The sequence below is a fragment of the Rhinatrema bivittatum genome, chromosome 10, assembly GCF_901001135.1.
Source record: "Rhinatrema bivittatum chromosome 10, aRhiBiv1.1, whole genome shotgun sequence".
Lineage (NCBI taxonomy): Eukaryota > Metazoa > Chordata > Amphibia > Gymnophiona > Rhinatrematidae > Rhinatrema > Rhinatrema bivittatum.
Genome location: NC_042624.1, coordinates 25,673,237 through 25,694,811, shown reverse-complemented (window position 1 = coordinate 25,694,811; position 21,575 = coordinate 25,673,237). Strand labels below are relative to the sequence as shown.

General features: G+C 46.0%; 1 protein-coding gene across 3 annotated transcripts in view; it reads right to left on the bottom strand.

Annotated features, from left to right (window-relative positions):
* LOC115099900 (dimethylaniline monooxygenase [N-oxide-forming] 2-like) overlaps nt 1-21,575 on the bottom strand; it is a 65,787-nt gene that overhangs the window by 30,445 nt on the left and 13,767 nt on the right. The window contains exons 2-5 of one of the 3 annotated variants that reach the window (XM_029617879.1): nt 20,317-20,390; nt 15,221-15,381; nt 9,057-9,245; nt 7,421-7,583 (exon numbers count right to left, since the gene is read on the bottom strand). In XM_029617879.1, the coding sequence (XP_029473739.1) occupies nt 7,421-7,583; nt 9,057-9,245; nt 15,221-15,352 (484 nt within the window). In that variant the 5' untranslated portion in view covers nt 15,353-15,381; nt 20,317-20,390. Of the gene's footprint in view, nt 1-7,420; nt 7,584-9,056; nt 9,246-13,094; nt 13,243-15,220; nt 15,382-20,316; nt 20,391-21,575 lie in introns of those variants that run through there. The other 2 variants (XM_029617878.1, XM_029617880.1) reach the window with 2 other exon arrangements.

The following is a 21,575-nucleotide window of genomic DNA, read 5'->3' as shown; positions in this document are numbered from 1 at the left end:
GGGATCGACCGGAAAAATGCAGATTCATGGTACTTAGCCATACCTTAGTACCGGGCAGTAACACCGGGGCAGGACGTCGATGACGATTCACTGCTCTTCGTGCCTTTTGTGCTGCCGAGGAGAGTCGTGACTGAAGAGCTGTCCACAGACGATGAAGTTGAGTGGCTACAGTCTGAGCTGCTGGTGAAGCAACCTCCACGGGAAGTGGAACAGGAGACCTGAGATGGCGTCCAAAGACGGTCTGGAATGGAGATTGGCCTGTAACTGAATGTTCGTGATTATTGTATGCAAATTCAGCCCAGGGCAGCAGGGTAACCCAATTATCTTTCTTCTCTGAAATGAAACTGCGGAGGAAGGACTTGAGAGATCGATTCATCCGTTCCGTTTGTCCATTACTTTGGGGGTGAAAAGCGGTAGATAGATTCAACTGTACCCCAAATTTTTTACAAAGAGCCCGCCAGTAGCGAGCGGTAAACTGGGGACCTCGGTCGGAGACAATGCTTTGCGGGAGACCATGGACCCGGAAGATGTGTTGTATAAAAAGACTTGCCAGTTCTGGTGCTGAAGGAAGTTTGGGCAGAGGTACCAAGTGTACCATTTTAGAAAAACGGTCCACAATAACCCAAATTACCGTCTTTCCCTCTGAGGGAGGTAAGTCTACCACGAAGTCCGTGGCGATGTGGGTCCAAGGTTCCGTGGGAATTGGCAGAGGTTGCAGGAGCCCCCAGGGGCGACCAGTGAGAGGCTTCTGTCTGGCACATACTGGACAGGACGCCACATATTCTTGTACATCCTGTCGCACCCGAGGCCACCAGTAGAAACGGTTCAAGAGGGTTAAGGTTCTTCCTCGACCGGCATGACCTCCTGTAAGCGAGTCGTGAGCCCATTCAAGGACCTTTCTCCGGTCTCGTCGGGGCACTACCACCCTTCCTTGCGCGGATATACTGGTGCTGGCAAGAGAGATCCTGGCAGGATCAATGATGTACTGTGGGGAATCATCTTTCTCCTCGAGGATGGTACTCCGTGACAGGGCATCGGCCCGAACATTCTTAGAGGCTGGTCGGTATTTAAGAATGAAATCAAACCGGCTAAAGAACAACGACCACCTAGCTTGCCTGGGATTGAGGCGCTGGGCTTGTGAAAGGAACTCCAAGTTCTTGTGGTCAGTATAAACCGTGATTTGATGTTGAGCTCCCTCTAACCACTGCCTCCAAGCTTCAAAAGCCAACTTGATGGCGAGGAGTTCCTTATCGCCTATTCCATAGTTACTCTCGGCAGGAGTGAACTTTTTAGAAAAGTAGGAGCATGGTAGTAATCTTCCTGAACTGGAGTGTTGTGACAATACTGCTCCTACAGCCACGCTGGAAGCGTCCACTTCCACAACAAAGGGACGTAGAGGGTCAGGATGGCGTAAACAAGTCTCCAACAGGAACGCGTCTTTTAAATCCTGAAACGCTTTACAAGCTTCAGAAGTCCATTGGCGAGCATCCGCTCCCTTCCTAGTTAAGGCCGTCAAAGGTGCTACCAGCCGGGAATATCCAGGAATGAAGTGCCTGTAAAAGTTTGCGAAACCTAAAAAGCGTTGCAATGCTTTTAATCCAGCAGGCTGAGGCCACTTTTTGATGGCGGACACCTTTTCAGGATCCATGCTGAATCCAGTAGCCGAAACAATATACCCTAGGAAGGGCAAAGAGTCCTGTTCAAAGAGACATTTCTCTAGTTTTGCGTAGAGGCGCTGGTCCCGGAGAATCTGTAGGACTTGTCGGACCTGCCGACGATAAGTGTTCAGGTCCTGTGAATAGATGAGGACGTCGTCCAAGTAAACTATAACACAGGAGTTTAACAGTTCTCTAAGGATCTCATTCATGAGATGCTGGAACACTGCGGGGGCATTGCATAAGCCGAATGGCATGACCAGATATTCATAGTGTCCGTCCCGGGTATTGAAGGCGGTCTTCCACTCGTCCCCAGGACGGATACGCACCAGGTTGTAGGCCCCTCTTAAGTCCAACTTAGTAAAAATTCGAGCCCCTTGGAGCCTGTCTAACAACTCCGGGATCAAAGGTAACGGGTAACGGTTCTTTTTGGTAATACTATTCAAACCCCGGTAATCGATGCAGGGCCGTAGGGACCCATCCTTTTTAGCCACAAAAAAGAAACCTGCCCCAGCAGATGACTTAGACTGACGTATAAATCCTTTAGCGAGGTTTTCCTTGATATAATCAGACATGGCTTTAGTCTCTGGTTGAGAGAGAGGATACACCCTGCCCCGGGGCGGTGCTGTACCGGGAAGAAGGTCAATGGCACAGTCGAAGGGACGATGTTGGGGCAGTAACTCCGCCTTTTCTTTAGAAAAAACGTCAGAATAATCGCTGTATGGAGCCGGAAGTAACGGTCCGGCGTGTGCCAAGGGAATAGGTGGAATCACCGCAGATTTAAGGCAGGACTGGAAACACTGAGAACTCCATTGGGTAATCTGTAAATCATCCCAGCGGATTACCGGAGAATGTTGCTGTAACCAGGGCAGGCCAAGGACTACGGGATGTATTGACCTCTCCAAAACGAGAAAAGCGATCACCTCCTCGTGAAGAAGCCCGGTCTGAAGTGTGATCGGGGTTGTGGCCACAGAAATGCTTCCGGGCAAAGAAGTCCCTTGGATGGAGGTGACTCGCAATGGAGGTTCACGGGGGCATGTCGTTATCTGAAGACGTTGTACCAGTGCGTGGGAGATGAAGTTCCCTCCAGCCCCAGAGTCAATCAGTGCCCGTGTCTCGAAGGAACCTCCTGGAAATTTTAAAGTTATAGGTACAGTACATTGAGGAGCAGCATTAAGACAGCCCAGGAGACACTCCTCCATTACTCCTAGGCGTGAGCATTTCCCGGCCGTTCCTTACACTGTGAAAGGAAATGCCCTCTTCCACCGCAATACATGCACAGTCCTTGTGTCCAGCGGCGGCGTTTCTCCTCTTCAGATAAGGAAGTCCTTCCCAACTGCATAGGCTCTTCTGAAGAGGATTCGGCAGAGGCCCCCACGGGCCGGGGAGCCGGCATAAGCGGTCTGGAGAATGCAGGAGCTAAGGGCGACATGCGTCGTGGAGGGCGTACTTCCCTGGCTCTTTGTTGCAAGCGCTGATCAATGCGTCCAGCGAGTTCAATGAGCGTGTTGAGGTCCTCAGGAAGGTCTCTGGTGGCTAGTACATCCTTAATCCGACCCGCCAGACCTTCAAGAAAAATTCCCCGAAGAGCATCATCACGCCACCCCACCTCAAGTGCAAGAGTGCGGAATTCCAAGGCATACTCCGCCAAAGTGCGTGCTCCTTGACGGATTTGCAGTAATTCGGAAGTCGCCGAGGTCTGGCGAGCAGGTTCAAAGGCGGCTCGGAAACTGGCCACAAAGAGATCCAGATTAGAAAGAGTGGCGTCATTCTTTTCCCACATAGGCGATGCCCAGTTCAAGGCCTTGCCATCCAACAAGGAAAAGATGTACGCTACCTTGACAGAGTCAGCAGGAAACTGAGTGGGAAGCAAGGCGAACCGTACAAAACATTGGTTGAGGAATCCACGGCAGGCTTTGGGATCCCCCGCGTATTGAGAAGGTGCAGGCAGCTGTGTAGGAGTCTGGAGCGTGACGACCGGAGCGGGTGCAGGAGCCGGGGCCGGTGCAGGAGCTTCAGCATCCATACGAGTAGCCATGCGCTCCACCGTAGCTACTAATGAATCCAGCACCTGTTGCTGTTGTACCAGCCATTGAGCAAGCCCCGGAATGGCCTGAAGACCCGCGAGATCTGCCGGATCCATGGCCTTGCAAACTGTTGTGATTGTTCAGTCAGGAAGTGGATCCTTGGGCCGCCCGTCCCGGAGGACGGAAGGGAGGCAGAGCTCTGTGGTCTAGACGAGTCTTCACCTGGAAACCCGTGACTCCTCCAGAGGAGCTGTGGGAGCCCGGGTCGCTAGGACTTAGGAGTCTTCGCCCTGGAAGCCCGAAGTTCCCCCGGGAGGAGCCCGTAGGAACCCGGACCGCTGGGACTTAGGAGAAGCTCGAAGAAACCAAGGAGGAGAATACAATCCGGAGTCGGGGCAGGTGGATGGCAAGCAGAACGGAGTCACGGACCGGGGTCAAGGCAGGCGGCAGGCAGGCAGAAGTCAGAGTAGTAGAGCAAGCAGAATTCAGGAACCGAGACAGCAGGCGGAACCAGGGTCAGGCAGGCAGGAATCAGGAACCAGGCAAGCAGGAATCAGGAACCAGGCAATCCGAAAGGCAACTAGAGCTCAACAGAGAGACCTCGTTGCAAGGCATTTTGGAAGCGCCAGAGCCCCGTTTAAATCCCCTACCCGGCGTCTGATGTCACAGGGGGCGTGTCTGCACATCCGGGTGCAGACGCCTCAAAATGCGGCCCTTCGCGCGCGCGCGCGTTCCCCCATCGAGGGGAGGAGTCTTCGGCGGCGTTTCCTCGTGGAAACGCCGCTGCCATGCGGCCCTGGAGGCCAGGAACCCGGCGGTTCGCGGCGCGGCAGCACAAGGTAAGAGCCCGGTCACTAAGCTAGTGACCGGGATCGTAACACTCATGTCATCTAAAACAGCAATGCTCGAAGCAAGTTACAAATTAAATATTTTTTGAATCATATAAATAAAACATAAAATAAAAGGCATTTGACAACAAATCATCAAATATTATAAGACAGTACATAGGTATAGGGGACAAAAACAGACAGATGAACTACACAATGGCTCTGTACAACCTTCCCAAAATATTACCCATCCCATTATGAAATATCATAAGACTTGCCATACAGGCTCAGACCAAGGGTCCATTAAGCCTAGCATCCTGTTTCCAACAGTGGCCAATCCAGGTCACAAGTACCTGCTACTAATGCCTTGGGTTAAGCAATGGCTTTTCCTACGTCTATCTGGTTAATAACAGTTTATGAACTTCTCCAAGAACTTGTCTAAACCTTTTATAGACCCAGCTATTCTTGCTGCCTTTACCACATCCTCTGGCAATGAATTCCAGAGCTTAATATTGTGCTGAGTGAAAAAAAAATTCTCTGATTTGTTTTGAATGTATTTGCTAATTTCATGGAGTGTTCCCTATTTTTTTGTATTATTTGAAAGAGTAAATAACTGATTCACATTTACTCATTCTATTCCTCTCATGATTTTATAGACCTCTATCATATCCCTCCCTCATCATCTCTTCTCCAAGCTGAACAGCCCTAATCTCTTTAGCCTTTCTTCATAGTGGATCCATTCCATCCTCTTTGTCATTTTGGTTGCCTTTTTTGCCCTAACCTGTTGTTTCCCCAGCCCTAGGAAGTCTGAAATAAAACAGACTACATGGGTTGAAATAATACCTGGGGTTCTTCAGTGGGAAGAAGCAATAGCTTCAGGGCTTACAAGGTTAGGACATAGACACTGTCCAGAAAAGTCCACTGTCCACACCAGCAAGTACTATTCTAAAATGAAAACCATTTACTGATGTAAAAGATGTAGTTCATTCCAAAGATATGAGTTACATATCCCGATTTCCCAGTTCAATACAGTAGCACCTAGGGTTTAATGGACTCTCCAATTTGGTATCTGAATTCCACTGGGTGATTGTTCTTTGCTTCCCTCTGAATGCTACCAAAAAGAGACTTCTTTCAGGAGGATGAGACCCTGGTCCTCCAAGGTCTCACTTGAAATCTGGTTAAATGTACTGACTTCTAGTTGTATCCGTGTGGTAGATACTTCACTCTCTAGAATGTAGACTGCTTCTAGGTGAGATGACTGCTTAACCACAAACAATTTGATTTCCCAACAGAAACCAAAAACTAGAGGTAGGTTCCTTCTCCAAGAGGAAGGAAATCTAATCAAGATTCCAGCCAGGAGTCCTCACGTCTTCTTTTCCAGGTCCTTTGTTCTTGAGTTCTGGACTGTCAGCAGAGAAAGAGTACAGAAAACGCTGGGTTTATGCAATATATTGAAAACAGACACCATCACCCAATGGAAAATGTCTTTACTTCAGGAAACTCCTTTCTGTTCTCATAGATATACATCTATAAAGACCCATATTCTATTAGTAAGGGACGGTGACTGCAAAGGCCACCTTGCACTTACTACTTTCCTGTATGTGAAATACCTCCCAATTATTAGTTTCTCTAATTTGATATTTGCAGTTTTTGGCATTTTCACAATCTAGAAAATAATTTGGGTGATTCAAGCTCATTGTTTTTTCAGGTAAAGAGTATTACGCATGGGATCAAACTTAGCACTTATCTATCTATCTATTAGGGATGTGAATCGTGTCCTCGATCGTCTTAACGATCGATTTCGGCTGGGAGGGGGAGGGAATCGTATTGTTGCCGTTTGGGGGGGTAAAATATCGTGAAAAATCGTGAAAAATCGTGAAAAATCTAAAAATCGCAAAACCGGCACATTAAAACCCCCTAAAACCCACCCCCGACCCTTTAAATTAAATCCCCCACCCTCCCGAACCCCCCCCAAATGACTTAAATAACCTGCGGGTCCAGCGGCGGTCCGGAACGGCAGTGGTCCGGAACGGGCTCCTGCTCCTGAATCTTGTTGTCTTCAGCCGGCGCCATTTTCCAAAATGGCGCCGAAAAATGGCGGCGGCCATAGACAAACATGATTGGACGGCAGGAGGTCCTTCCGGACCCCCGCTGGACTTTTGGCAAGTCTCGTGGGGGTCAGGAGGCCCCCCACAAGCTGGCCAAAAGTTCCTGGAGGTCCAGCGGGGGTCAGGGAGCGATTTCCCGCCGCGAATCGTTTTCGTACGGAAAATGGCGCCGGCAGGAGATCGACTGCAGGAGGTCGTTCAGCGAGGGTTCCGGCGCCTCGCTGAACAACCTCCTGCAGTCGATCTCCTGCCGGCGCCATTTTCCGTACGAAAACGATTCGCGGCGGGAAATCGCTCCCTGACCCCCGCTGGACCTCCAGGAACTTTTGGCCAGCTTGTGGGGGGCCTCCTGACCCCCACGAGACTTGCCAAAAGTCCAGCGGGGGTCCGGAAGGACCTCCTGCCGTCCAATCGTGTTCGTCTATGGCCGCCGCCATTTTTCGGCGCCATTTTGGAAAATGGCGCCGGCTGAAGACAACAAGATTCAGGAGCAGGAGCCCGTTCCGGACCGCTGCCGTTCCGGACCGCCGCTGGACCCGCAGGTTATTTAAGTCATTTGGGGGGGGTTCGGGAGGGTGGGGGATTTAATTTAAAGGGTCGGGGGTGGGTTTTAGGGGGTTTTAGTGTGCCGGCTCACGATTCTAACGATTTATAACGATAAATCGTTAGAATCTCTATTGTATTGTGTTCCATAACGGTTTAAGACGATATTAAAATTATCGGACGATAATTTTAATCGTCCTAAAACGATTCACATCCCTACTATCTATGTGTCTGTCTATCGGTAAAAACATTTGACTTACCAGGAAAAGAATCCAAAGGTAAGTGATGTTCTACGTGGTGACCAATGCAAATCAATACAGCATCAAAGATGTCAGACTCTTTCTTGCCATCATGCTCTGTGATAACATCCCATTGTCCCGTAGTGGAGAAATCTTGGCGTTTTTTCACACTGCAGACAACAGTCTGACAATAAAACACAGCAATAAAAACCATTGAATAACATCATTACTTACTGAAAAGAGCTAGCCCAGCCGACTGCTGCAGATTTTAAAAAATTAGGATTGTGATATTAAACGTCTGATATATTCTGTGGATTTTCTTGCAGGTGGGTTATGCAAAATGAACTTCTAGGTTGTACTAATAAAATCTCTGAAAAAACTGGAAAAAATGTCAATCTGTGATCATGTTTTTCATTTTTCCCAAGTTTGAGCATTTTTGCTATGTATATGATTAGTCTGTCTGTAGAACTGATAAATGGAAGAGAAGGTAAATGGGGAAAGAAATAAGGGAGAGGGGCTGCTCTTCCTCTCAGTCTCCAAGACCCTTCTCTATCATTAGGTCCGCTCTCCTTCACGCACTTTCCCTCTGTTCCCACCCCTGGCTCTTCACCTCTCGTCCCATATACTTTGAAACCCACAGGGCCATGTTAATACGTTTGTGTTAAATTACTTCCACATGCCTGATTTTCCCAGCTTCGAGTCCAGAATGATTTGGATTTCAGAGTTTAAAACATTTTTTGCCTTTAAGCCTGCCTTTCCAAGTAACGATGAAGGTGGCTTACAGCACTGTTAGCATTCAGGTATAACAAGTCCCTTCCTCAAAGAGCTTACAACCCATGATGGGTGCTTGAGGCAACGGGAAATAAAGCGACTTGCCCAAGGTCACAACCTGTGTCAGTGAGGAAAGAGGGCCTTGAACTATGGTTTCCCTGGCTCTCAACTTGTTGTTCACTCCTGCCTCAAAATGACCCTGGAGGCTTGGAATTAGTTGAAAAATGTGATCCATCTATTCATGCGTCTGTTTAGTTACTTAACGCTAGCCTACTTGCATTTACTCGCTGATGTGTTTCTCTTTCAACACGTACTCTTGTAAAAGTCAACATCTCTTTAGAGATTGATTTTGAATGAAGACCATGTTTGATACTCACAGAGCGAGCAGGAAAGAGATGCCCATTTCAGTTACTGAGTAAATGGGAGCCTCCCTCAGAACGTGAAGGTCCAGTGAATGCCAAACATTGTGATTTAACGCCAGTGGCGTCAGATAAACCTGGCGGATTACATGAGCGTGGCCTGTACCAGTTCTGCAAGGTCTACCATTCACCTGTGCAATACCTGGTTTTTTAAATTTGAAATGTGTAACTAAGGTGTTATATTTGTATCTTCAGATATGCAAAGACTTTATTGTCGTTGCTTGCTCATTGTGCCACACCTCAGTATCGGTGCGAGAAGAGACAGGAGGAAAGGCGAGTTTTGGGCAGTAAAATTATTAGAATGGAATACATAATCAGCCCTTCTCATCCTCCCACTGCCACTCTGTGCACTTCAGGCTTTAGATTCTCGAGGTTCTTTCTAACAGTTTTGAGTCGTGAGTTACAGGTTGAACCCACGCTAAGAGGAACGTCCCCCTCCACACAGAGCCCTTTGCAATGCCTTTTACCTTGAACTGGATGTGCCTCAGGAGGTCAAAGTGCTCCGCGTAGAGCCTGAAGTATTCCAGCATTTTGTAATTGTGCAGATAGTTTGGAAAATGGTCCGGCATTGGGAAGTCACTGTAGCACATCATCTCCTTGCACGTATTGGTGACCACAGAGCGATAGATGCTGGCTCTGCCATCCTCCACCTTTTCCTGAGAGATATATGAACAACAACAACGTTATTGCATTTGCTATTGGCTCACCTGGACGGAAGCATACGTTGAGAGCTAGGTCTAGGGTTTACCACGTGACTCCACATTATCAGAGGGAAACTGGGCCACCACTTCTGAAGCTGTGGTTGCAGAATTGCCACCAGGGGCGGGTGAAGGCAATGCGCTGCCTGAGGCGAGGGATGAAATGGCACCCTACCCCTCCCATGGGCTGGTGCGGGTGATTTGTAATGCTGGGGAGTCAGGGATGCCAAAGCAGTGGCTCTTTCTAGGAGGATGGCAAAGAAAATCAGTAATAATATATCTTTCAGCCACCTCAAAGCGGATTACATTCACGTACTGCAGGTATTTCCCTGTCTCCAGAAGTCCCACAGTCTAAGGCCCAGGTTCATCATTTTGCTATAAATTTCACGAAAATATCACCCATGATAAAAAAATAAAAATAAAAAAGGGGCCATGGTAGAGAGAAAGAGAGAGAAAGCACCTGTGTAGAGGGTCACATATAAGTTAACGACCACTGTAAGAGGGGCTACTAGTAATTCAGGGTGAGGTTTTGGTGGTGGGCTTGGTTTTGGGAGTCAGTTTTACATGCACAGTCAGAGGTATGAACAGCACAGTTAGCATCAGTAAATATTTTATGTGATTAGGCGTGAGGAAAGGTACAAAAAGATTAGATTTGTGCAATGTACTCTCTACCTAGCTTGATAGCAGCTAGTGCTGCTTGTACCTCTCTGACTGTGCATGTAAAACTGCCCCCCCCCAACCTAGCCCACCAGCAAAACCTCACCCCGAATTACTAGTAGCCCCTCTTACAGTGGTATAACAAGTTGACTTGTAGGTGGGCCTCCACAGAGGCAGGCTCTCTCTCCCCCCGCCCCTTGTAATGTGGCGTTTATTACATGCATTAGGGTCCTAACACAGTTTGATAAATGACCCCCTCAGCTTGCATCTGAGGGTAAAGTGACTTAACCAAGGTCACGAGGAACAGCAGTGGGATTTGCACCCTGGCTTCTCTGCTTTGTAACCTGCTGCTCTAAGTGCTAGGCTGCTCCTCCATTCCCTATTGCCTGCCTCCCATCCTTCTCCAGGATCTGCCCCCTGGGGGGTGAGTGAATGGTGGGGGTCTCTGCATGTGGCCCACTCTCTCTTAGGGCCAATGCAAGAACCACTGAAAACCAGGAATAAACTGAACTACAATTCCAATATCATAACTGCCAGCACTCAACCTATGAAAAAGCAATTCTGCAAATATTACATCATTACTCTTCCTGTTAGGAAAACAGATTAAAGCCAGGCTGTTGTAAATCCCTACACAGAAACTACATGCTAGCAGAATACCTAAAGCCTCAGCCACACAAGCAGAACACAGAGAGACTCTCATGAAATACAGAATGAAGAGACAATAAAGTACAAATAAACATGCAGACAAAAACTGAACTGGAAATCACAAGAAGACAAACTGTATGCAGTGCAAATATAATCAAGACATTTAAAACATTAAACATACAATAAAAAGAATGTCAAATCAGCTGATGAACAGAACATGCAATAATTCAGAATACATAAAAATGTTAAAAAAATTACCAAACACTAATAAAATATTTCAAAACAGCAGACACATCACATCCAATAATTAAATCTTGGATGTGATGTGTCTGCAATCTTACACACACAGGCACAGGCACTCCCTCTCACAGACAGACACACATACAGAGGCCCGGACACCTACTCATATACACACACACACACAGAAGTACACACTCACATACTCAGACACCCTCTTACACACACACACACACACACACACACACACACAGGCACTCCCTCATACACATATGCACACATTCTCATACACACACAAAGACACTCATACACGTTGACCCTATCATACACACATAGGGGCACCCTCTCACTCCACCCTGACCAGTCTCTCTCATGAGTCACTGTCACCCTCTCTCCCATCCACAACCATCTCTTTCCTTCTGCAACTACCTTGTCCCTCCATACCTTTATTCACAGATATCTCTAACCTCCTCTCCTCTCTCCCATCCACAACCATCTCATTCCTTCTGCAACTACCTTGTCCCTCCATACCTTTATTCACAGATATCTCTAACCTCCTCTCCTCTCTCCCATCCACAACCATCTCATTCCTTCTGCAACTACCTTGTCCCTCATTACCTTTATTCACAGATATCTCTAACCTCCTCTCCTCTCTCCCATCCACAACCATCTCATTCCTTCTGCAACTACCTTGTCCCTCCTTACCTTTATTCACAGATATCTCTAACCTCCTCTCCTCTCTCCCATCCACAACCATCTCTTTCCTTCTGCAACTACCTTGTCCCTCCTTACCTTTATTCACAGATATCTCTAACCTCCTCTCCTCTCTCCCATCCACAACCATCTCATTCCTTCTGCAACTACCTTGTCCCTCCTTACCTTTATTCACAGATATCTCTAACCTCCTCTCCTCTCTCCCATCCACAACCATCTCTTTCCTTCTGCAACTACCTTGTCCCTCCATACCTTTATTCACAGATATCTCTAACCTTCTCTCTCCCATCCACAACCAGCTCTTTCCTTCTGCAACCACCTTCTCCCTCCTTACCTTTATTCACAGATATTTCTAACCTCCTCTCCTCTCTCCCATCTACAACCATCTCTTTCCTTCTGCAACTACCTTCTCCCTCCATACCTTTATTCACAGATATCTCTAACCTCCTCTCCCCTCTCCCATTCACAACCAGCTCTTTCCTTCTGCAACCACCTTCTCCCTCCATACCTTTATTCACAGATATCTCTAACCTCCTCTCCCCTCTCCCATTCACAACCAGCTCTTTCCTTCTGCAACTACCTTGTCCCTCCATACCTTTATTCACAGATATCTCTAACCTTCTCTCTCCCATCCACAACCAGCTCTTTCCTTCTGCAACTACCTTCTCCCTCCATACCTTTATTCACAGATATCTCTAACCTCCTCTCCCCTCTCCCATTCACAACCAGCTCTTTCCTTCTGCAACTACCTTCTCCCTCCATACCTTTATTCACAGATCTCTAACCTTCTCTCTCTCCCATCCACAACCAGCTCTTTCCTTCTGCAACTACCTTCTCCCTCCATACCTTTATTCACAGATATCTCTAACCTCCTCTCCCCTCTCCCATTCACAACCAGCTCTTTCCTTCTGCAACTACCTTCTCCCTCCATACCTTTATTCACAGATATCTCTAACCTCCTCTCCCCTCTCCCATTCACAACCAGCTCTTTCTCTCCATAAGGATGGATTGCATTTGGACTGTGATCTTTATGGACCCCCCTCTCCCCCCACCCCCCCAGCTTTTGCATTGCTGCTCAAGTGCCCTGCGGTACCAATGAGCACTCCAGCACCATTCACACAAGTGAGCTTGTCAGCTGTGCTAAACTGCTCCTCTGGCAGCCCCGTGGCCACACAAATCCACCTCTTTAGTCAGCATTCCCACAGCCACACCAGCAAGGAAGACTGCTGCATCGCTACTGATGTAACGCTGGCCTGATACTGCAGTGCAAAAAATGAGCTTCATCTCAATCTTTGCAATGTTATACTGGGAAAATTTCTCACATTTGTTTTCTAAGTTAAGCACTGTGGTCTAGATGTATTTACTTTTTGCTTGGCAGTTGTCACGGTCTGAACTTCAAGACTTTGTGCAATTGCTAATGCTTACTACATTAGATCCTTGTTTAAAGTTTCATGACTGCTGTAATCCTTTTTTGGACACCATAAATACCATTTATGAGGGGACAATGCATTCCTCATTGCATCGCGGAAAAGTGGAGAGAAACAATTTGCTTACATTTGAAAGTTTCCACCCTGGATTCAGTCAACCAGTTTTTCAGGCTATACCGATTGTGTGCTACACTTCAAGACTTTAGACACAAGCCCGTATTGTGAAACAGAGGTTTCTTCAACATGGATCGGCATTTTCCTGCAGTCAAGGCTGCTTACATGAGATAGGGATGCATTACCGCAATAGAACTCTGCACGGAAACAATCCTGTGAGGAGAGTGTGTTGCAATATTCTAACATAGCCCCTGCTCTGGCGTTAATAAGCCTACGGTGTCATTGGCATGTTCTTACCATGTGGACTATGTTTCAAGAGGCTCCTTTGCCTTACCCAATCTTACTATGATATCAGATTCAATGAAACCAGGACATTATTCCTGCCAACAACGTGACTGATCGGGCTTCCACATTCGTTATTTCTGTGGTCCAGGGCCCATGTTCACAGCTTTATATTGGACGCACAGGGACGATAACTTTAAAATAAGTGCCTGGGTGCCTGTATCTGTGTGTATGCACACGCAAGTGCACATACGCATGAATTTTAAATCTTGCACGCATTTGCACACACAAGATTTAAAATACACCCACTGCGCATATGTGTGCACCTAATTTTAAGTGGTTATACGAGCAAGCGTAGTTCACATATCTTCCTTAAGACTGTGTTGGCTTTAATGGGCACAGCTAAGTGGATTTTAAAACATGCCCGCATGAAGGACATCTCCAGTTTCACCAGTTAGTCCACCAGTTTGCCCAGCTTATCTTGAGGACATCCAGACCCCCTTTGTTCTTCAATCTTCTCTCCTCTCAGTTTACCTACAATCCTCACCCTGTCATTTTAGGCCTAAAAAGAGATTTCCGTAGACTTACATCTCATCAAGAGCAGCAGTAAATAATCTCAGCTAACAGGCCACCATGCGCTGTAACTGGCAGATTTAAAATGTGGATTTACACGCTTAACCATTGGGCCCACCCCAGAATGTCTCTGACACCCCCTAACACCATCCTCTCATGCACGCGCATATACACACATAATTAATCCATTTTAAAATAAATATGAGTTGCTCACGCTCAGCCCAGAAACTCGCGCATACAGGCCTTTTAACTCAATCAACTCTTAAAATTCACCCCTAAAAGAGCTATCTAGGTATGAGTGAGGGAACATCATAGTTGTATAAAGCAACAATTATGTCATGGAGTGTGAGTCCTTGAGCTGTGGTGTGGTTGCTAATATCCAACATGTGGGTATCAGCTGGGTCATCATTGATAGCAGGCGGACATGCTACTAGCTGGGACTGCAGAAGGATTCACCTAACCAGCCTTTTTGGACCCTGAAGGTTGAGCCCTTGAGTTCTGAGGCCTGCAGTACTCAGGTGACTGTCCACAGCAGGAAGAGTGCTCCAAGGGTCAGGGCAGGCAGTAGTCAGACGGTGTTGATTGATATCCAGGAAAAAAAACAAGGCAGGCGGAGAGCAAGGCAGAGTCAGTCAATGGCCAGAGCAGGCAGAAATCAGTCAGAGGGGCGAGGGGGACAGAAAACACGGCAAGTTAAAAAGGAACAAGCAGAAAGTGGCAAAGTTGGAACAAGGCAAGACTGGACTGGAATAGGCAAGGAGGGAGAAAGGCAGGTTAGGGAAAAAGGCAGGAGCATGCCAGAGTTGGAACAAGTTAGGGACTGACAAGACCGGAAACAAGGCAAGAACACAGTAGGATTAGGAACTAGGCAGAAGCAACCAACACCGGCAAGACGCAGGAAGACCCGTTGCTGAGGCATCAGCTGAGAGCTCAAGCGGGGTTTAAATAGCCAGAAATAAAATTCAGATACCAAAACAGAAATGAACTATGATGACATTTATTCTAGTATTCTAGCATGTAAATAGTTCAACAAGCATCATCAGCTTATTCATTTATTGAAAATATTTATAGTCTGCCACTGCAAAATGTAAAAATTGCTTGTGGCAGATAACACTCAAAGTATTACAATGCAATAAAAACAACAATATAGTACAAGAAAAACAACAAAATAATATATACATTAGCAAAAGCAAAACCAATAAATACAACAAATAGATCAAAATACCATATTGAAATAATTAGTAAAATATAAAAGGCTCAGTACAAAATGAAATCCCTACTTACCGTGTATCTCCAGAGCCCACCAATGTCATCGCTTCTCTCAAAGCAGGTGGGCTTGAGGTCTTCATCCAAGCAGCATTTGATGGCAGCCAACCCACTGGCCCCAGCTCCAATCACAGCGACTCTCTTTGCCATGGTCTTCTGTTCTGAGTTTCAAGCGGAGCCTGTTGATTTAGTATTATACGGTCATTCAGTCATTTTTATAACATAGAATAGGTCTGTGCATCAAAAAACCACTTCCAGTAACAAATTCTGTCTTCTGAAATAAATAAAGTAGTTTGGGGGTAATGTTCAGGATATTCACCGGCAAAGCCACACTGTTGAATATACCCAACTATCTTAAAATTAGCCGGATAACTACTCTATGGCACTTCCAGAGTTAGCTTGATAAGTTATTCAGCTAACTTAACTCTGCCTTAGTAATCCCCGGAATGCCCATGGCCTTATCTGGCTAAATTTTAACGAGTTACAATAATGAGTTATCCAACTAAACTTTAACCAGATAAGTGGCAGAAATATTAAATTTCAAGTTATCCAGCTAAATATGGGCCCCTTCATTTTTTTTTACATTGTACCCCTTTAGGGGGCAGATTTTCGAATCGGCGCATGCAGGGTACATTTTTTTTTTGTTTATTTTTTCATTTATTAAAATGTATTAATCGCCTACCACAAGGAGGCCTAGGTGATTTACATCATCAACATACATAATAAAAACATGAAATTAACATGTACAATAACACACAATTTTCATATGTTTCACAGAAACAATAAAGCTCAATATCATTTAAATTGAATGAATAATCGGTCACTCAAAATATATATCATTATCCTCACATCTTTGAGAGGATTTATTCTGCTAACACCACTAAAATATATTGTATGCACGTCGGAGTAAATACTCTTTCAATAACTGTCTAAATTTTTTCACATCATCCAAAGATCTAAGTTCAAATGGAATGAGATTCCATTGTGTAGGTGCGGCAATGGAAAAGGAGGTCTCCCGAGTACTATAAAAGTGCGCTTGTTGAACAGATGGAATTTCTGAAAGATTCAATTGGGATGATCTTAAGCATCTTACAGGTTTATAAATGCGTAAAAGGGCATTTAGCCGGTAAGAGGAATCTGAAGCTAAAAGCTTAAAGACAACCATGACTATTTTATATATAATGCGTTCAGTTACTGGTAACCAATTAAGACTACACTGGACTGGAGAGATATGATCACAACATTTAGAATGGGATACAAGACGTGCAGCCGAATTGAGTAATAATTGTATCAACTGTACTGGCTGGCCGGCGCCATTTTTAAAGATGGCGCCAGCCATCCAGTGCTCCTACCATGTGACAGGGGCCGGCCAATGGCACAGATACCCTGTCACATGGTAAGGGCAAAGGGCCATCGGTGCCATTTTTATTAACGCAGCCGATGGCCCGAGAGCGGGAGATCGCTCCCCGCGCCGCCACTGGACCACCAGTTATTTTTAAAACCTTTTTGGGGGGTTCGGGAGGGTGGGGGAGGGTTTTTTGATTATCGGATCGGGCACAGCCAATAATCAAAAATCAAATCAGGCCGGGCGATAAGAATTTTAAGATTTGGATTGGAACCGAAACCGATCAGATTCCGGTTCCGATTCACATCTCTAGACTTTAGGAAGACCAATGAACAGACTATTACAATAGTCTATGTGTGGAAAAATGATAGCACGAGTTACAAACAAGAAATCTCGATCATACAGTAATTGCCTTAACCCTGCAATAAGACGGAGCTTGAAAAATCCACTTTTAATAAGAGATCTGATATGAGGACGAAAAAATAAAATGAAAAATGAAAATAGGCTCGGCGCATGGCAGGAGGGTTTTTAAAGGGTTACGTGCGTATATTATGCACATAACCCTTTGAAAATCTACCCCTAGGTATATTAACTGGAGTCTAAGCATTCAAAAAGGGTGACGCAGGCATTTCTGCTTTGGATTTCAGCAACTGCACAATTAACTGGCTCTAGTCTTTACTATCTTTCTAGTTTTTCTAGTCCGTTCTGCCTCTTCTTACTTTATCTTGTTCTTTTTTTTTGTTTGCTAGCCTCTCTCTTGCTTCTCTTGTCTTCTGGGTGTGTCTGGAAAAGGAAAGCTATTCCTTATACCTTAGTATAGCTTTTCCTCTCATGTGCGTGCAGGACTGGGAGAAGACGATCATAAATCCTACACGCAGCACAGCATCGCTCTGAGCAGGGGACACGGCAAATGGCAAGCACGTTAGCATCAGCCCACTTTCTGCCTTTTATTTAGATCAGGTGCAAAACTGGCGCTGGGAGAAGGTGTTTGATCAATACTCTGAAGACGATTTGAAGCGAGGCTTCAGAAATAAGAGAACACAGTCAGGGTTGCGTGCGTTTGCAGGCGTGCCGTGCATGCATGTGAGATAAAGCATATAAAATGGAAAAAAAAAGGACCAACATCTGGAGAGAATTAATGCAAAATAGAAAATAGTTGCAGAAGAGAACAGAGCAATATTTCATGGAAGGAAGAAAGATGTTGGCAGAAATATCTAAGGAGCAACTGCAAGGGAAAAGAATGACACGGGATCCTAAGGGTGCAACGTATTCCTTAAGGGGCGGATTTTAAGAGCCCTGCTCGCCTAAATCCGCCCAAAACCGGGCGGATTTAGGCGAGCAGGGCCCTGCGCGCCGGGAAGCCTATTTTACATAGGCCCACCGGCGCGCGCAGAGCCCCGGGACTCGCGTAAGTCCCGGGGTTCTCCGAGGGGGGCGTGTCGGGGGTGGTCCCGGTCGTCGTGGCGTTTTCGGGGCGTGTCGGCAGCGTTTTGGGGGCGGGTACGGGGGCGTGGCTACGGCCCGGGGGCGTGGCCGCACCCTCCGTACCCGCCCCCAGGTCGCGTCCCGGCGCGCAGGAGGCCCGCTGGCGCGCGGGGATTTACGCCTCCCTCTGGGAGGCGTAAATCCCCCAACAAAGGTAAGGGGGGGTGTAGACAGGGCCGGGCGGGTGGGTTAGGTAGAGGAAGGGAGGGGAAGGTGAGGGGAGGGCGTTAGAGGATTCCCTCCGAGGCCGCTCCGATTTCGGAGCGGCCTTGGAGGGAACGGGGGTAGGCTGCGCGGCTCGGTGCGCGCCGGCTATACAAAATCCATAGCCTTGCGCGCGCCGATCCAGGTTTTTAGCAGATACGCGCGGCTCCGCGCGTATCTACTAAAATCCAGCGTACTTTTGTTTGCGCCTGGTGCGCAAACAAAAGTAGGCTATTCGCGCTCCTTTTAAAATCCGCCCCTAAATATATGGCAAAGGAGCAGATATTGAAAGACTGCTGGGTGGCCCAAATAACTGGCTATCTTTATTGGTAATGGTAATTTTTATTTTAATATATCGATTTTCATAGAAAATTTCAAAACGGTGTACAATAAAAGTTCATTAATAATATACAATAAATACAGCATTAATCAATAAAATGCAGTAAATACTAGGGATGTGAATCGTTTTTTGACGATTTAAAATATTGTCCGATATATTTTAAATCGTCAAAAATCATTAGGGCCACGATACAATACCAATTCCCCCGATTTATCGTTAAAAAATCGTAAATCGGGGGAAGGGGGAGGGCAGGAAAACCGGCACACTAAAACCCCCTAAAACCCACCCCGACCCTTTAAATTAAATCCCCCACCCTCCCGAACCCCCCCCCAAATGCTTTAAATTACCTGGGGATCCAGCGGTGGTCCAGAACGGCGGCGGTCCGGAACGGCCCCCTCAATTGAATCCTGTTGTCTTCAGCCGGCGCCATTTTGCAAAATGGCCGCCGCAAAATGGCGGCGGCCATAGACAAAAACGATTCGACGCAGGAGGTCGTTCCGGACCCCCACTGGACTTTTGGCAAGTCTTGTGGGGGTCAGGAGGCCCCCCCCCAAGCTGGCCAAAAGTTTCTGGGAGTCCAGCGGGGTTCAGGAAGCGATTTCTTGCCGCGAATCATTTTCCGTATGGAAAATGGCGCCGGCAGGAGATCGACTGCAGGAGGTCATTCAGCGGGGGTTCCTGAACCTCGCTGGACTCCCAGAAACTTTTGGCCAGCTTGGGGGGGGGCCTCCTGACCCCCACAAGACTTGCCAAAAGTCCAGCGGGGGTCCGGAACAACCTCCTGCGTCGAATCGTTTTTGTCTATGGCCGCCGCCATTTTGCGGCGGCCATTTTGCAAAATGGCACCGGCTGAAGACAACAGGATTCAATTGAGGGGGCTGTTCCGGACCGCCGCCGTTCTGGACCACCGCTGGATCCCCAGGTAATTTAAAGCATTGGGGGGGTGGGTTTTAAAGTTTGGGAGGGTGGGGGATTTAATTTAAAGGGTCGGGGGTGGGTTTTAGGGGTTTTAGTGTGTCGGCTCACGATTTTAACGATTTTCACGATAGTTTACACACCCAAACGGCAACAATACGATTCCCTCCCCCTCCCAGCCGAAATCGATCGTTAAGACGATCGAGGACACGATTCACATCTCTAGTAAATACATCAAAAAGCAAATAAAACATATGACAAAATAGCAGTATAAATACAATTGTCTAAATAGCAGACCTCAAGACCCTTAATCAAAGTCCCACAAATATATCCAAGATTTTACCAGCTTCCAAAACCTCATAAAATTAGCTTTTGTGTGGAAGTCTGAACATAGGAAATTCCACGCAAATGGGGCTGGATACTGAAAAGAACCCTGCATTGTGTCTTCTAATTTGAATTCTCGCAGTGAAGGAATTCTTATTCATTCTTTTTGAGACAATTTTAGACTCTTACTGATCTATAAGGGAGCAAAAGCTTAGCTAGGTAATCAGGCTTCCCTATAGTTAAAGCCTTGTGTTAAACAAAGAATTTTAGAGTATCTGACCACAGACAGGCAGCCACGAAGAACATGAGCATATTTAGAGAAAGCAAATGCAGATTTTAGCTGCAGTATTCTATAACAGCTGTATGCAATTTAGATTTTCCTCTGTGATCCCAAATATAATCATTCATGACAGTGCAAGTGCACAAGATAACAATGCCAGATCAGATCTGGATAAAAACAAAGCTAGTTTACAAATCATATAAAGATTATTAAAAACTCATCTGGATAACAGTGAAGCCTGCTTTGACATCCATAGTGCACTGTCCATATCAACTCCCAAAGACTTTGACTACATCTACAAGAGGTAAAAATAACGTTATATGTAAATGAAGCAAGGTTTACATCTGATTTACATCTCCCAAACCAGATTGCCTCAGATTTTGGGGGCTAATTTGAAGTTTGTGTTCATACAGACAACTAGCAGTCTTGTCTAAATAGAAGTTAAAATTGCTCATATCCTGAACAGAATTGGAGTTATAAACCTCCAGTACTTGATTATAGTCACCTTATATATATAAGAGCTGAAACCCAAAGTTTGAATTAATTCCAGTAGTGGGGCTAAAAACAAGTTAAAAAGTAGAGGTGATAAAATAGAAACTTGTGGTACTCTAAAAGAAAGATTTTTTTAATGATGTTCCCCATGCAACAAAAACATTGTCGATCTTCTAGAAATTACCTGAACCATTTTAAAAAATGTCTGAAATCCTAATTTCTGCAAACATGTTAATAACAAGATATGATCCACTGTACTAAAAGCTGAATTCATATCAATTGAAACTAACAAAACACCTTTCCCCTATCCATTTTCATCCTGATTTCATTAACCACTGATAATAACGCAGTCTCCATACTAAAATTCTTTTGAAAACCTGATTGACATGGATGAAGTACATTTGTCTTTCCAGCAAAATCACTTTGGACACACTTCAGCTGCAACCTAGATGGCTGAGGGGGGGATATGATAGAGATGTTTAAAATCATGAGAGCTCTAGAACAGGTAGATATGAATCGGTTTTTTACTCTTTCAGATAATAGAAGGACTAGGGGGCACTCCATGAAGTTAGCATGGGGCACATTTAAAACTAATTGGAGAAAGTTCTTTTTTACTCAACGCACAATTAAACTCTGGAATTTTTTGCCAGAGGATGTGGTTCGTGCAGTTAGTATAGCTGTGTTTAAAAAAGGATTGGATAAGTTCTTGGAGGAGAAGTCCATTACCTGCTATTAATTAAGTTGACTTAGAGAATAGCCACTGCCATTAGCAATGGTAACATGGGATAGACTTAGTGTTTGGGTACTTGCCAGGTTCTTATGGCCTGGATTGGCCACTGCTGGAAACAGGATGCTGGGCTTGATGGACCCTTGGTCTGACCCAGTATGGCATTTTCTTATGTTCTTACTTACTTATTTATTTATTTAACAGTTTTTTATACCGACCCTCATAGTTGATAACCATATCGGATCGGTTTACATTTTAACA